General features: G+C 37.6%; 2 protein-coding genes across 2 annotated transcripts in view; both read right to left on the bottom strand.

Moving 5' to 3' along the window:
* Positions 1 to 11,825, bottom strand: part of LOC763053 (protein tyrosine phosphatase type IVA 1) — a 28,796-nt gene extending 16,971 nt beyond the window's left edge. Inside the window, exon 1 of the mRNA XM_001198915.4 lies at positions 11,701 to 11,825. The gene's annotated coding sequence lies outside the window, so the exon portion shown is untranslated. The remainder of the gene's footprint in view (positions 1 to 11,700) is intronic.
* Positions 11,826 to 17,150: 5,325 nt separating this feature from the next.
* LOC115919897 (uncharacterized protein DDB_G0271670-like) lies at positions 17,151 to 17,798 on the bottom strand (the record flags this gene model as incomplete). Its single annotated transcript, XM_030974505.1, has 1 exon — positions 17,151 to 17,798. A coding segment is annotated over one exon (648 nt), but the record flags the coding sequence as incomplete, so codon positions are not given.
* Between the last annotated feature and the right edge of the window lie 5 nt (positions 17,799 to 17,803).

Below are 17,803 nucleotides of genomic sequence, written 5' to 3'. Positions count from 1 at the left end.
ATTTTTTTCTCGGAAATAAGTCAGTTTTATAAAAGTTTGAGGCGATTAAGTGCTAACGCCCTTCTGCTTAAAGTTTCACTATTGACCTGAAATTCGAGCTAACGCCCTTCTGCCAGCCAGGCGACGATATGTACTGGTACTTTTGGATTTCAAAATCATCATGAAATATAAAAAATTGGCGATAAAAAATAACCACTAACCACCTATTACAATCTACCCTCTTAAGATTCATGCAATACACTGTATGCACATGTGCAATACAGTAAATTTTTATAAATCTCCCTTTTTGTTTAATCTTGCAATGGTGTACTGTTGTGCAATAAATCTGACTAGCACCATCGAAGTTGACCCAGCCTATGTTGCACATGACATGTACTAGGCCTGCGCCTGCACATGTACATGAAGCATGTGAGATAATTGATTCACACATTGTGCAATTTTTATTTCCGAAAAAAAGCGTTAGTCATACTTTATCTGCAGAACCCTCCAGGGACAGTTGACTCATTTAAATAAAGTAAACATTCAACTGCACAAACTATCTTCCCCACTTGACAATTGTTTTAAAAGAACACTGGCTTAGAAATTATACTGGCAAATTTCCCCATTTCTTCAAATTCAGGAAACAGAACCTCATTTTGTTACACTTCCAATGCCCTTGCTTGCTGTGGTTCAATTTTAACTCGGTCTTGAAGAGTGTTACTCTTACACGTTGCTGTTGTGTGCTGTCATGGTGATAAGGCTTACATGTACACCCGACCTACAAAAAATTGAGGTTCAATTTTCAAAGGGTTGGACAAAAAAAAAAAGACATCTGTATCCAGTAAAAGAAGCCACGTCAGATTTCATTTCAAGAAGTGTGCCATCATGTCTCCAATTTATAAACAAAATATTAGAAACTCATCAAATCTGGGTACTTTATCTTCCAGCCCATCAGATTTGACATTTGCTTTTTAACAACGCCCTGTAGATTGTACAAAAATACACTCGGATTTGGGGAATCATGTGGCATGTCATGTGAGCATGCACAGCATCATGTAATCATTTTGCATCTTGACCACATGACTACCTACAAATGTACGCATGACATTATCAAATCAATCTAAAGCAAAATAGAGGAAACCTAAAAATAAATAGAGGAAACCTGAAATAATACTACAGGTACATGTAGATAAGAATTTGTGAATTATATAGTCGGAAAGAGTAACATTTTTTAATATTCTACATCATTTTTAATGGTCCATGCACATCTACTGTCTCTATTTACATGTATGTAGCTTTCATTGATGTTTGTTAAACAGATTATCCTTGTTGTCACCCCCATGAACACACAAAAACAGGCTTCCTAATTTCCTTGCTCGAGCTTCGTACCATATATGAGTCATCTACAAAGAATAGAACATCTCTGTGAGACTCTCCATATTATGTACACCAATCACAATTCAGTATAACACCCAGCCTTTGGTCTACATGACTTGTAACATACACTAAGTAGCCTAAATGTACATACAACTCTAAATGTAGTATATATCCCAGTCTCAATTACTGCAAGGGAAGATTTTTCACCCACTTGCAACTAATAAAATTCTTTTTCTTTGGGTTATGTTCATGCACAGCATACTTACTACATATGCACTTTAATTACAACCCTGTAATTACATGTCATTTAAACAAGTGGATCAGCACTGTAGTACATGTAGTTCACTCGTACTTGAATGTTCTAAAACAGTCCTACGGATTCCTACTAGCTAGTTTAATAAAATAAATCAAGTTCTCCCAACAACAAAAAACACATTTTAAAATACATATGCTACATTTAATCTTCATTTTAAATTAAAAAATGAAAATAAAGACAGAATACTGAAAAGAGAATAAATGACCTGTCTGATATTGGTACCCCCCCCCCCTCCCCTCAACAACAGGGTGTGAGCTCTTTGATTGGTCAGGTGGCTGGTCAATAATGCAATCAACATGTACCCTGTACATGGACAATTCATGACTCAACTAGGAAAAGTGGGCCCTCTTCTCTACTGAATGATTTACATGCATATGATTCACCAAATATGGTATATAATGAGCACATTATAGACCTACACATGAAGAGGCCTACTGCCTTCATTTACCGCACATTAATGTTAATCAGGAGGGAATATTTATTCCTTTTTTTTTGTAATGGGGGGCTTGTTTGTAGGCTTGTAGTTATAGGCAAACAACCAGGGGACCAACAGCTTCAATATTTAAAAGTCCTCTCTGAAGGACAATGAGGATTCAAGTTTTACAAGACCATTTTTCTACCACTGAGCTATCATGCCTCCCTGTATGCAATTAGTACAATAAATAATATTTCTTCATTTAATAAAAAATATTTCTTCATTTAATTATAATAATAATCTGTTTTTTTATATAGCGCTCAATACACTGATCCAACGATACAGATATATTATTTAATGAGCAGAAAGGTGATCTTACCTTGCCAAATTAATTATTTCCAGACTTCTACTTGTACTAGCCTTTAACAATATGCAACGAATCCAGTAGTACACATATCACATGTTGTTTGTTTTGTGCAATGAATTGTAACTGTACAAATAAAGTCCTACACAATATACATTTGTAAATGGGTGAAACATGTATGTAAATGTACATTATGTACAGTGTACATGTACATGTATCTACAGTATGCATGTACAATGTACTGGCAACTTCTGATGAATTTCATGCCACTTGATTGAGTAGTTACTCATTGTCTATCTACCGTAATTAACGTTGTATTAAAGGTAAAGACCAGTAATGGTCATGCGATTGCATTGTGAAAGAAACGTTGTGGAATCGATCAGAAAAGGTTGATCATCTAGCATCTAGCATCTGCAAGGTTCTGGAATCATCAAAATGATAAGAAATTTGGCCCATTCTTCGTAAAGTTACAAGCACTATACACAGAAAGATGTATATGGGACTACCCTATCTCTCTCACACGACCATGAGAGAGATAAATTTACCAAATATATGAATTAGTAGGCGGTTTCCCGGCAAATTTTTTATCATCATGTATTAGTCAAAACATATTCTTTCACATGATCGGTAATGAGAGCTTCCATTTCATTTTTTGAAATTGGGGCGTTACCAATACTGGTCTTTACCTTTAACAGCACTTTTTTTGCCGCCGAAAAAAAATTGAAAGTCGGGGTGCGTCTTATACACGGTAAACACAACAAAATAATAATTAAAGTTTCGATTAATGCCCCTCCACCTGGCGCTATACCTGGCAATGTCTCCCAGCTCAGTAATCGGTGTGTTGACTCAACATTCGGAAACTAGAACAACACTCAAATTTGTCCGTCATCTTGGTTAGAAAGTTACACAGACTGTAGGCTAAGGCTACATCAGATAAGGCATTAACTTAAACATGTAAATGGCATTTCTTGACAGATTTACCTGAATTTCATTTCATACTACAAATTGAAAATGAACATAGAATACAATTGGCATCATTCCATATAAAAATTAGGAAATAGTGGTAGATTTTAGCACATGAGGAAGTTTGTCCCTGTCAATAACATTATTGGCTAACTCCCTGTACATTTATAATACAAATTGTAAGTGTCCTTACAAAAAAAAGAGGTCAATCTTTGCCCTCATATTGAGGAGAGCAGTAATATGCTCTACGATCTACCAAGCCCAACAAAGGCTGTGAATTGTGTGTAGGACCACACATTCAGATAAGCATCTGAATACACTGTACACACACAATCTACAATATCAATGGGACTTTAGTTTGGTCTCACTTCATTGCTGCTCACAAGAGGAAGTTCAAAATGTATTTTTATAAAACTATTTTCTTGCTACATACATGTGCATGTACTGTACATGTACAGGCCTTAAATTAATCGACGGCCATCGACGGCCAGGCCGTCGATGCCCCTATGACTGGCCGCGGTGCCCTCCCAAAAAAAGATAAATTCACGGCCAAAAAGGCCGTGCCCTTTTTTTCAAACTGGCCGACGTGCCTTTTTTCCAACTGGACGTGCCCTTTTTTTTTTAAATTTGCGCACATAAAACCACCAATTGCGCTTAAAACTAGACGGCAAGGCGCAAGTGTTTTCCGTGAAAATGCGCCCATAAATTATTAGAACAGAAAAAATACACGAATCACGAACAGTTTGCCGCCCACGAGCTCTCTTCTAGCTTCGTATTTAGTGCTTTAATAAGGCGCAAGTGCCGTGAAAATGCGCCCTTTGTTATTATATAGGCAATGCGCTAGCGCACGTACGTTCATGCGATCGCATGATATGCATATGGTGCATGTTGTTGACGCACGCACGTACGTACGTACAAATCAAAGGCCAGGGTGCATGCAGGATCAAGAAAACAAATCGTCAAATGGAGAAATAAACAAGCATTCAAATAGTCATTAGAGATCTGTCGAGGTTTGTTTGTAGGTCTAGTTTATTATTTTATCTCAAATAGAATTTAGAATTATCTTATTAATAAGTTAAGAACACCTACGATGTTCTCGATCGTAATTACTCTCATTTTGCCACCAGCCGACCTCGCTTCAAAAAGCTACCCCGCCAGCCTCCCAAGACGAACGTTTCGAGTCCCGGTAAAATTACGCGCTGCGAGTCTCCGAGGGTGCATCGGTTTCGCTGGCAAACTTCCAGCCCGACAGCTTCCCACCAAAAGTGGCGAGAGTGTGTGTGCGAGGAACGATTTTGGTTTCGTGAATGCACGTTACGCAACTGAGCTGAGCGTGTCATTTTCAGCTGTCGAATGTCTATAAGGACATTTTTACATCTTATTTCATTAGTTAGGCCTATCTAGACCTTTCTATACAACAGTTAAAAAGATAATTTCTTCAAATTTGCTCCTACTACCGAGAGAGTGGCGGAAGGTTTGTGTGTGAGGTGCGATTTTGATTTGGGATACCCGGCCCGGTAAACTTGCCAAGTCCTTCTGACTTTCGATGTTTGTGAAATTGACAATTTATTTATTCATTTGCTCATCAATATTTTTAGTTACTTTAGAATACTGTTTAATGTGCAAGTTTAATGTTCTTAATCAATCTTTCCTGTTCATATTGTTAAGATTAAAAAGTTATTAAATTGATCGTTCGATCTATTCACATTATGAAATTAACAACCCTCTTTGAACTTATGATTAGATAAGGGGCCTATCTGTTTTTGGAAAATTGCCCCTTGCTCTGGTAAATTCCTGTGGCAAAGGGCGACTTAAAAAAAAATTGCCCCTTGCTCCTGGCTGCTAAATCTAAGGCTTGCGGGCCGCCGCCTTGTTTGTATGTACCGTAGACCTCTATACATTCTGTGAAGAAGCTGGTGCTAAAAGTCATGGGAAATTGATCCCACACAAGTTTCATAAAATACACATGACATCTAACAAAAGTAGAAACAATTTTTTTGGCCTCATACTCGATGCCCTTTTTGTAAAATATTTTGGCCTCGATGCCCTTTTTGTAAAAATATTTTGGCCTTGGTGCCCTTAAAAATATGAGGTACTCGAGGCCAAACTGGCCTTGCCCTAAAAATGACGAAATTTAAGGCCTGCATGTACATGTATAAATTCAATCAGAGTAAATTTGTAATCGTATCAAACACTTGTCTGAGGTCCAAGCAGGGCATTGATTTTTGATACTTTCCACAATTCAAGGTTCAGTTCATTGGGGATAGTTATGAAAATATAATTTCATAAGAGGTCACATGTACTGTAGAGTAGTATTCAGACTCTCAGTGTTAATAAATTTTATTACTATGCAATTTGCATGTACAATCATGTATTTTTTTTAGCAGAATAATATTTGGGAAGGTCATAAGGTCATAAGATGGGAATGAAATACATTTCAAGAACATGTCTATCTGAACTATTTTCATAAATTATACACATGAATATTGAATATGAGAGAGAATTATGAACACATTTCACTTACAGTGTACAGTGTATGTAGTTTTGCAACAAAATATTTTTCTTCTTCTATGAATGCACTTCATGATGTCAATTGATCTACACTTCCAACTTTAGTTATTATGATAACGAGCACTGTTTCAGACATGTAAAGTACTTGTCCAATGCCATGCTCATTAATGAGCTGTACATGTACAGGAAGCATAATAATGACGCATTTAAAGATCCAAGTTCCAGAAAAACATACTCTAATCCATGCATAAAATGTATGAAATATGTGTATGTTTAATTCAGTATCATTCCCTGATGGATAAAGCGAACAAAATACAAATACTAAGCCAGAAAACGTCTCCTGACAACAAAGATGAGACAGCTATTCCATTTCCAGTTTTCCACCCACACAAGATCCTAAAAATAAGTTCTCCATGCAAAAAGGTTTCGGGGTATCAATATGAATGGTTGTAAAAAGCTTTGGGTACTTGCAGATCTACAGTATGTGAGAGTTGAATTGATGGGATACATCTGAAGCTTTGGGCAAATACAAAGTCTGACAATATGATGCCATCTGTCCAGACTACTAACATCCATTTGCTATGATTCTCCCAAATGCCGCATACAAAATCCCCTTCCTTGCATGAAGAACGTTTTGGTTATTGTTTGAATAAAATGGACCAATTTGGTTGCTATACAGTAGCAATGGTTGCTTTATTGCAGTAGAGACATGTATGGTAAGCCCACGTACAAGTAGTGCTTATTATTAATGCATCAACTTCCTCTCATTTAAATGTCATTGAGCTTACGCTCGGCTCTGACTTGCTGTTCATCCTATTAATGGTTCCATCAGGTCTAGTATGTACAGTAGAATCCATTAAAGAGAAATCCATCCTTGATAGAATACTACTTTGAAGAAAATCAGAGAAGTAGACCAAAAATTGAAACATACAAAATATGTAAAAACAAATCTGAAAGAAAAGATATTTATGAAAAAGTGGTTACCTTTTACAAAGTGTTTCTGATTGATTATTTCTTCTAAAATATTTTTCCATGTAAATCTGTGATATTTTAAAAATGAACTACAATTTGTTACTGATATGATCTTTAAATGCATGTTCTTATCATATTTTGAATGACCTAGAATATCATTTTGAAATTCTGCATGTATCTCTTCTTGTATACATGTACATGAGCTACAGTAGGATGTCGATGCAGACAGAAAAGTGAAAGCACTTCCACATAATAACATAACAAAAAAAAAACCCATCCCCCCCCCCCCACACACACACAAATAATAATAATGATAATGATAATAATTTTTTTTTAAATAACATTACAAAATATGTAAAAAAACGACATATGCTATTGCTCACTACATGTACAGTAGGTTCCAAGTTGGTAACAGATTCTATGAAGCAAAAACCTATCAATTTCTGACACAATTGACACATTGCTTTTAAATTAAATGTTGACGGCATAAAACCCTTCTATTTGATAAACGTGACAATCGTAACAGGCCGATTTATATTTCATTTGTAACTATTTTCGGTGAAAGATTCACCTTCCACAAGGGATGAAAATAACAAACAAACAATGCATGTTGATGGCACTTGCAAAGGTCACTCCTACATGTTAAGGTCACTCCTACATGTACATTAAAAGTCACCAGTATCAAAGCACAAAGCAAGTAACTCAAGCCTCATTGAACTTTCATCAATAATTTCCTGTTTGTGAAACCTGAGTTGGGCTGTTCCTTGTTGTTACCATGCTCTTACCTCCCTTCAAGTCAGCTGCCTTGAACTAAATGGCAGCTTGTCTGTTTTACTCTGGGGCACACCATCAAGAAACAATTCATGTATATGTACACTGCACAATTTGAATGGGATAATTTCACTATGCCTCAAACCACCACTGTAGTGTAAATAACGTGGAATTACAATGTACAAAGGGAAAGCAATGCATGAAGCAAGAACAGGCTACGATTTTGTAGTTTTAAAAAAGAGCATTAATATGGAAGCCATGTACATGTACATGTACAGTGTAAATGAAAGGAGTCTCAGTCTACAGAACTCCCAAACCAGAAAATTTGTATTCATAACTGAATGATTTGGTACAGCAAAAGTCATTAGGTACTACTGATTGTCTTCTCCTCACAAATGAACACATGTGGACTAATACTTGTATTTTTACATTGTAGTTTTAGCTAAATTCACATTTTTCCTTAGAATTTATTATGACACATCTTTTGAGAGAATTCTCAAAATATCGTTGACAGATCTCAGTCAAATTTCATTTGCATTCCAAAAAAAAATGTGAATCTCAACGGTCTAATGTTGTCTAACATTTAATGTTCTATTTATCGAGACAATGCCCTCTAATTTGCTCAAAACCCAAATTCAATATGAGACTACCATGTTGTACAATATTTCTTTCTAGGCCTAGAATTTGTTCCATTAAATTTAAGTTTCCATTAGACCCTTAAAAAATCATCTGTAAACTCCGATACAGATTATGCAATATTTGGGCTCCTAATATTGTTGTGCATTGGCTATCATGTACATGTACTTAGCACTTGTTTGCAGACTTCCAGAAGAGTCACACACTGACTTGTAAAACAAAATTTAGGACACACTCTTTAGACTTTACCGTATTTGCCGGCGTAAAGGCCGCACCGCCGCATAGGCCGCACCCCCAACTTTGACATTTCGTAGAGAGAAAAAAAAGAAGAAAAAAAAGAAAAAAAAAAAAACGGACCAAAGAAAATAATCATAATTTTCTCGTAGAACTCTACTTTTCCTACAAACTAATACCAAAATTATCAATCATTTTATAAATTTACAAGAATTTTACCTAAAAAATGATCGTAATTTAGCAAATCTTCATCGATTTTTAGGCAGATTAGCACATTCATTGGACACTAGAGGGCGCTTCGCATGCATACAGAAACATGAATGGCCTGCCATAACCAAGCTGTGGCCATAATGTTATCCGGTCTTACCCCTATCGTACCGCCAAATGGAGAAAATAAACAAGCTTTTGTATTGTTATTAGTGATCTACCGAGGTTAGTTTGTCGCTTTAATTAATTAGATAGTCTCAATTTTAATTCAGAATTATCTTACTGAAAAGTTAAGAACACCGACGATTGCGCTGTGAATCTCCGAAGCTGCGTTGGATTTGTTGCAACTCCCAGCCCGGTAGCTCCCCACCAAAGAGTGTGTGAGCGAGGTATGATTTTGGTTACCGGGCCATGTGCTGTCTAAGCCAAGGACATTTTTACAAGTACGATTTGTAGTACGAGTTTCTGGTCAGTTTTCTTCTTATTTCTTTGGTTGCACAACGATTAAAAAGATAACTTCTTCAAATTTGCTGCTGACGTGGTTCAGACTAGATCTTGTTTGATGTGTTTTCAAGTCAATTTTGTTAATATATCTTTTTGTATGAAGTTGCCTACAAATAATGGACGTGCTGTTTTGACTTGCGATTTTTACTGTTTCGGCGTACACGCCGCACCCCGACTTTTTGATATTTTCTCTTCCAAAAATACTGCGGCCTTTACGCCGGCAAATACGGTACATCAATTCTTAAAACTCTCAGACACCCAACGTACTAAACTCACTACCAAGACCACTAAAAATTGGCACATAAGTGACACCTTAATAGCAGCAAAATCCATTCAATTCAATTCACCGATGTTGGAAAAAATACTTTGAAAATATAAATCAGAAATCTATCATAAATCCTGGTCAACTGCCGTTTGGTATTCCTTGTCACCTTGTGTGTATTTCTTGGTTGCCACAAGTGCTGAGTGAATCACCATGTAAAATTATTTTGTTTGTACAAAAATTTGGTGGTAAAAAAAAACTTGACTTGATCCATATCTTACTCAAGCCCATGTGTTGGACATAGCCTAGGCCTACTAAAGTAAAGAAGAAGATCTAGTGCTGTTTCTTCCTAGACTACCCCAACGATTCTTTCATGTTGTATCGTGGCGAAGAGAAAGTGCGCATGCGCGGTAGCGGCGCAGCAAACTAATGCGTGCATACTTTCTCTTCGCCATGTTGAATTGACGATACAACATGAAATAATCGTTGAAGGATGAAGAATCACCCCCTTTTTCCCCATCGAAGACTTCTTCAAATTATAATTCAAAGTGGCCAGCGAGATGCCCAGAGGAGTCGAGCAACCTAGCAAGTCAAAATTGTAATTAGGCCTACTCCCTTTGTATATGTTGAGATAATGTCACCAACCCGCTGTTTGAATCGTTTTCCTATGCGGCCTCTGAAGCTCCGGCGCCTTTGTCGGAGCTTCCTGGAGTTAGGCCAACGCCAAATGTACAACTAGATCTAGATCTAGATCTAGTAGTCTAGGGTGTCTGATCGCGCACCCAATGTTGTGTGCTAAAACCCTTCCCATAGAGATTGTACGCTTCCCTATGTGGTCTACGTGCATTGCGCGACCATCCAAAATTGGTCAATGATTTTATGAAAAAATTTGAAATTCAAACCTTTATAACAAATGATCCTGAAGGTGAAACTCAATAAATGAGGTGTCATATGAAAGAGCAGGTTTTTCTCCATATTCCCCATCGGGGGCCACCCCCAGAATTCTAAAAATATCTTGGTCAAAATAGCGATTGAAATGTTGTTTGCATCCTAGCTCCAAAATTTGCCACTTTCCTGAGCTGCCGCCCCGCGGCTTAAGCAGGGCTAGACGTAAGGATAATATCCAGATGCTTTTTTTTTTTGCTAGCCCCAAGGGATCATTTGTTATAACAGTTTGAAAATACCCTCCCACATTTTTGGAATCAGCTAATTAGGGAGGCGTGAGCTCCGCTCAGTCCAAACCATGGTTACATCGCGTAACATGTGCGCTTATAGTGAATGAAAGTATGGATGGCCGTTCCCACTATAAACCCCGGAAGTGAATACACGTTGTAGTCAATGGCAATATCGCGGAGACATCTCCGCGATATTGCCATTGACTATAACGTGCATTCACTTCCGGGTTTTTTGTGCGACGAACGCTAACCATACTAGTCAATGGCACGTGCCGCGGAGACAGCGTAGCTCAAGCTTGCAAGTCGCGCATTGGCTGAGCAACTTGCGTACGATATGCATACGCTTGCATATCGCGCGATACAGCTGTTTGGCTAAATTTAGCAAAACAACATAACTCTGCATGTACGTCTTTTTCGTCGATTCTGAGCAAAATGCTATGAATATTTCAGCGTTTTGAAGGGGCTGTATCTTTTGATAGAAACATCGGCGAGACTTGAAATTTGAAATGTATTATTCTGATTACATTTTTAATTCAAATATCAAACAAAAATGGTGAAAAACGATCCCAAATTGAAAATTGAAAAATCGTTCAGACACCCTACTACTAGATCTAGTACAAAGTCGAAAGTTGACTGGGCCAAAAATACTCTGGTTGGTACGGTATCTATTCTAGGGGAATGCATAGGGTCTGTACATTGTACATTCACTAAGAGCATCCTTTTGCTCGTTTTTGACTTTGGGCGGTCATCTCTAACGTTTAGTCAGTGTTGAATGAATCATACAGTCACACAGGATTGCATGTGGATTTTGTAGGAAACACCGGTACAAACCGGTGCTACCGTACTGCATTATCACACAGTAACTTACACTTACAAACGGCATTCATTCAAAATCAATCGAAACCACACATCCCGCATGGCAACGGATTTTATCATTTTATACACCACATTACAAAATAAAATCATCTGCAATTTTTCATAATGACCGTAAAGAATACAAACAAGAATACTCACTTCCGCAGGCTTACACATCAGGCGATAAATAGTGAACCAAACAGGGAGAAAAAAAGTACCAGAAATAATATCCTCTGACTGTGTCTCGTTGACTAAATATCTTCGAATGCGCGCGCGCCCGCGCGGGGTGCGCTGAATTGAAGCTAAGTTCCGTGAAGGGTGTAGCTAGCTGTGTGTGCTGTACTTTGCGCTGCTATATCCCATCCCGTAGAGCTACAGAAGAAAGAAGAAATCAACCCAACAAAGGCTTGTAATAATTGTGGTTGAAAACAGAACAATGAATAAACAGAATGGTGATATACAAAGACGCCCCCCCCCCCACTTTTTCAAGCACCCGAAAAGTGCCCCTTTTACTTTGTAATTAGTGCCCTTTTTTTTACATAGGAATAGTGCCCCTTTTCCTTCGACAAGTTCACTTTTTCCTTTGCAATAAGTGTCCATTTTCCATTCTCATAAGTGCCCTTTTTAATCTCTAGTAAGTGCCCCTTTTCAGGTACCTACGAGAAGTGCCTCTTTTCACTTTTGATTAGTGCCTTCATCACCTTTGATTATTGCCCTAATCAAATCTGAGAGGCGCTTCTTTTACTTTGACAAGTGCCCCTTTGCCTTTGTAATAAGTGCCCCTTCCCCTTTTAATAACTACCCCCATTTTAACTCGGATAAGTGTACCTTATATTTTCACATGTGCCCCTTTTCCTAATGATAAGTGCCCCATTAAAAAAGAGCCCCTTCCCCTTCTTATAAGTGCCCCTTCTCTGGTAAATGACCCTTTTCAGGTACGAGAAGTTACTCCTTTTCCCTTCAGATAAGTGCACCCTTAACCTCCGATAAATTTGATCGGTGCCCATTTTCTTTCAACTAATGCACATTTTCCTTTCCAATAAGTGCCCCTTTTTCTAATGATAAATGCCCCATTAAAAAAGAGCCCCTTCCCCTTCCCCTTCTCATTAGTACCCCTTCTCTGGTAAATGACCCTCTTCATGTACGAGATAATACTTCTTTTCCCTTCAGATAAGTGCCCCCTTAACCTCCGATAAATGCCCCTTTAAACTCTGATCGGTGCCCATTTTCTTTCAACTAATGCACATTTTCCTTTATTATAAGTGCCCCTTTTTCATTCACATAAGTGCCCCCTTTTCATATCTGGTCATTGCCCCTTTTCATGTGCGATAAATGCCTCGTTTCATCTTTGATAATTTCCCTTTTAACAATGATACGTACCCCTTTTCCTTTCTAATAAGGGACCTATCTCCTTTTCATAAATGCCCCTTTTCCGTCGACAAATGCCCATTTCCTATTTTCATGACTGACTTTTCATCCCTGGTGAGTGCCTCTTTTTGAGAGTGTAAGAAGTACCCCATTTTCACCTCTGATAATTACTCTTTGTACTTTGACACATGCTCCTTTTCTTTTCTGATAAGTGTCCCCTTTTTTTCTCTTATCATTAAACTCGAACCAAATTTCAAGCGACTAAGAGCAAATTCTCCCAAATCTCGCCTCGCCACATTCGCCCGCATTTATAGATGATATAAATGATCCTGTTACTTATCAACAGGGGCGTCGATCCCGGGGGGACGGGGGGACACGTCCCCCCCCCCCTCAATTTGTCTTTTTTTTTCTTGGTGCCCCCCACACTTTGGAAGTTGCTATAAGAACTAGCTATTATTATCATTTCAGTAATGCACTGACATTTTAAGTGTATATTTTATTTGAAAAATTAAAACGATAACACAGAAAACATTTTGAAATGCATAATTAGTACTTGCCATTTGTATTTCATTGGTAGATTATGATATACAGGGTCTGAATTACAATTATATTTCGAGTTGTCACTGCCATGTAGGTCAAAGCCGTTGCACTTTATAAAAGTAGCCTTGATTTATTTGATGTATGTGTGTGTTTTTTAAACAAACATGATCGGTAATAATACTGATTAGAAGAAATCTTAAATGTTATGAATAAATCAATAATAATTACTAGTAATACATGATGATCAGTATCTATATCTATATAGTTCAATATTTAAGTAAAGGGATTATATTTATATACTTTCAGTTTGAATTCAGTTTATTCGAAACAAACTTTAACCAAGCGTTATGGTAAGGATTGCTAACAAACATGACAAACTATATTCTTAAACTCGAATCATAATATATGGCCCGCAACTTCCGAGTTATTTCTGATCGAATGTTTTGAGCTTGCTACAAAATGGTGTTCAATTCAATTCAATTCAAATGAACATTAACAGCGCCTGTTAAAACAGGCGCTGATCCTTGGGTGGGCGACGCTCCCGCCCCCAAGTTTTTTTAAAAACAGTAACCACAAATTTACCTTTTTGAGTAAAAAAAAATAAAAATAAAACGATTTTAACTCAATACCCCCTCCCCACCCCCCCCCCCCCCGGTGGAATCTATGATGATTTTCAGTAAAATATTATTAGAAAGTACGGTGCACTAATAGCCTAAATCGCGCAAAAATTAAATTTCCTATTAAAGTGCCTACTCTATTAGGAACTACTCAAAATTAATCACGGACAGGCGCGTACGCAGGGGGGGGGGGGGGGGGGGGGGGGGGGGTTGGGGGTTGAACCCCCCTTTGGTATTTTTTATATGTGTAAACCCCCCTAAAACAAACCTAAACCCCCCCCCCCCCCCTTATTTTTTTTTTTTTTTTAATTTAAAAAAAATAAAAATGGCTGACCTAAAAAAGGTGACCTTCCACCCCCCCCCCAAACGAAGAAAAATGTCAATTTTTTAAATTTCGAGACAAAAAAAAAAGCTTACCCCCCCCCCCCCCCTTGAAAAAATCCCGCGTACGCCCCTGATCACGGATATCATATTATTAAGATACTAAACCCTACTGAGTCACACATTTTTGAAAAATTGTAATTTTAGTCACTTTATGTGTTGGAACAAAATAATGTGAAATTAAGTTGTCCGCCACCGGGTCCGCCACTATAGGCCTACATCACGGAGACAGCTATTACCGATTCATTTGAAGAGCCTATACCCATATGATTACAATTTTCATAAATTCATGACTTCCTTATCTATGATTTTCTCCGATCTCTTAAAAACATTTCACCGGTCTACTTCACTTATTTTTCTGTTTTCCTCTACAGTACTATAGTTTGCAATGAAGGTTGGATTTTCCTTTGACATTCGAAGATAAGGTAGCGCAGATTAGAGAACGCGCGCTCACCAAGGGGAATTTATCGCATTGCATTGTATTGCATACTTGGGGGTGCAACCAAAGACGTTTAAATATAATTCATGTCGTCATTATCCCGGTTGTCACATCTTTCAAGCTTCTTCAACTTTCATTTCCTTACATCATTTTTTGACGAAAATCCCTATATTTTACCTGTGGGATAATTCTAGCTAATAAATCAATATGATATTCAGTGGCGGATTCAGGATCTAGCGCCCGGGGAGCGCGCAAGTCTGAACAAATTTTTTTTAGGGGGCGACCGCTCCCACCGCCCCCCTGTAGTAGGAGTCTCTCTCGAAGTCGTCACATAGGATACAAACTCACAGTTCGTAGGGAAAAAATTGACGGCCGATTGACATTCCGACTTCAAACTTCTGCATATAGTATACGAGGATCGAGCAAGAATGCCGACACAGCTGCCCCGACACAGCAACGTTTCTATGCGTATCTTTCTTGCTCCCTTGACGAGACGACTCCACCCAACAACCCCCTCTCTCTCCTACTACCACCCTCCTCCCTAAGGCTCTTTACCCCTCTCCCTCCTCTCTTTCACCCCGTTTCTTTTGTTTTCCTTTGTTTTTATTTTTTTCCCTTTTCTCCTTTTTTTCCTTTTTTTTCTTCTCCTTGATTTAATCTGCTTCCTTTTTTTCTTTCTTCTCTTTTGTTCTTCTCTTACCCTTCCTATCTTTTCCTTTCTTTCCTTTCTTTTCCTTTTCTTTTTTTTTTTTCTTTCCCTTTTCCTCCTTTTTTCTCTTTTTTCCCGACGGCAGCTCAATTTTACCTACAATATCCTGACCCCACCTTTAGCCACGCCCCTTTGTGCATTTCCATGTAGGCACCACAGCTAGTTAAGGTAAGTATAATAATTCTGCACATAAGGTGATATATAGGGCCAGATTCTTCCCTGGTTTTATGTCTAAATAGCCCCAACTTGCTCCAAAATTTAGAAAAAAGCCAAAGGAAAAATACAAAAGGTATGTGGAATATTTAAGTCTGACATAATTATTATATGATACAAATGGCAAATTTTCTCGCTCTGACGGGCCACTTTGAGCGGCTAAGAATGCAATATTTTTATACTGCACAATTAATTCAAATTTGTCTCAATTTTGGGTGTACGCTCTTACAGTTACAAGCCCTTCCCCGATTATAGCTACTATTTGCTAAGTTTGTTCAACATAATGTCACCCACCCCCCCCCCCGTTAATTTCCAGGCGCAGTTGCCTTGTAAGAGTGTTTTTTTTTTTAAGGGGGTGTGTTTCTTGAATTCATATTTGACTAATAATTGTGCCTCGCTTAAATTCATTTACAATTTGAACTTCTTTAGGGGTAATGGGGTAAAGATTCTTTAATTCTTTTTCGGGGACAGGGTTGGCAATTTCCGGGGGGAGGGGGGGAGATAGTATGAACTACTCGGAATCTGACTGGGAAATACCGGGGAAATATTCATATTTATACCAATATTATCAGTACAGTGGATAATAAGCGATCATGCACTGATGGCAATAAACACTTATTTTGATGAGCAAGATACAACACGATCGAATCTATTAACCAACTCAAGAGCAATTTCAATACCCCAAATTATTGTACATCCTTCTGAAATCATATTTGGATCATATTCGCACATTAAGGTGACACACAATGCTATTGAAATTGCCTGAGGTTGATTTAAACAAAAATATTCGCAACCGATTTCTTTTTGCAACCGCTTTCATACACTTTTGTATAATGGAGAGAGACCCTCGATAAAACAGATTAGTTTTATATTTGTTATGGGAGGGGGGGGGGCGGGGGAATATAGCTACCCCACCACCCATCATACACAATATAAAAGGTAAAACAAAGTTTTGGTATGGGGTCATGGATTTGGTTCAAATACATGTAGCTTGAAAGACCTAGCGTGCCCCCGGAGCGTGCCTTATCTTTTCAAGCAGTTGTATGAACCCCTTCCATCATGACTGTAAAGTTATCTTTTCGTTGTATTTTTGGTTCAATATTGATTCTCGGCTCAATAATGTAAACATTCCAAGTTTATATCTGATTCACTTATTTTATTTATTTTTTTATTTTTTAAAAATTTATTTATTTATTCATTTATTTAACTATTTATTTATTTATTAATTTTTAAAAAATTTATTTAAAATTTTTATTTTTTATTTATCCCCCCCCCCCCATTATTTCCCAGTATTTCGTGTTTTTGTAAAAAAAATTGTATAGGCGGTATTTACCGGTAAATACTAATATTTACCACCCGGTACTTCCCGCCCCCAGGAGCTCCATTTGAATGTTGACTGTTTTCGTCGAATTCCTAAATTGACAACTACATTCATAATAAAACCAAATATAAAATATTTGCGTTGGAAAAGCTTGGAATTAAGAAGAAGACTGAAAAGGAGAAGCAAAGAAGAAGAAGAAGAAGAAGAAGAAGAAGAAGAAGAAGAAGAAGAAGAAGAAGAAGAAGAAGAAGAAGAAGAAGGAGAATAAGATGAAGAAGAAGAAGAAGAAGAAGAAGAAGAAGAAGAAGAAGAAGAAGAAGGAGAATAAGATGAAGGAGAAGAAGAAGAAGAAGAAGAAGAAGAAGAAGAAGGAGAATAAGATGATGAAGAAGAAGAAGAAGAAGAAGAAGAAGAAGAAGAAGAAGAAGAAGGAGAATAAGATGATGAAGAAGAAGAAGAAGAAGAAGAAGAAGAAGAAGAAGAAGAAGAAGAAGAAGAAGAAGAAGAAGAAGGAGAATAAGATGAAGGAGAAGAAGAAGAAGAAGAAGAAGAAGAAGAAGAAGAAGAAGAAGAAGGAGAATAAAATGAAGAAGAAGAAGAAGAAGAAGAAGAAGAAGAAGAAGAAGAAGAAGAAGAAGAAGAAAATGATGAAGAAGAAAATGATGAAGAAGAAG

This window comes from Strongylocentrotus purpuratus, unplaced genomic scaffold (genome assembly GCF_000002235.5).
Source record: "Strongylocentrotus purpuratus isolate Spur 01 unplaced genomic scaffold, Spur_5.0 spur5_scaffold_7, whole genome shotgun sequence".
NCBI classification, from domain to species: Eukaryota; Metazoa; Echinodermata; class Echinoidea; order Camarodonta; family Strongylocentrotidae; genus Strongylocentrotus; species Strongylocentrotus purpuratus.
The sequence above is the reverse complement of the archived record's forward strand: the minus strand, read 5'-3'. Positions and strand labels throughout refer to the sequence as shown.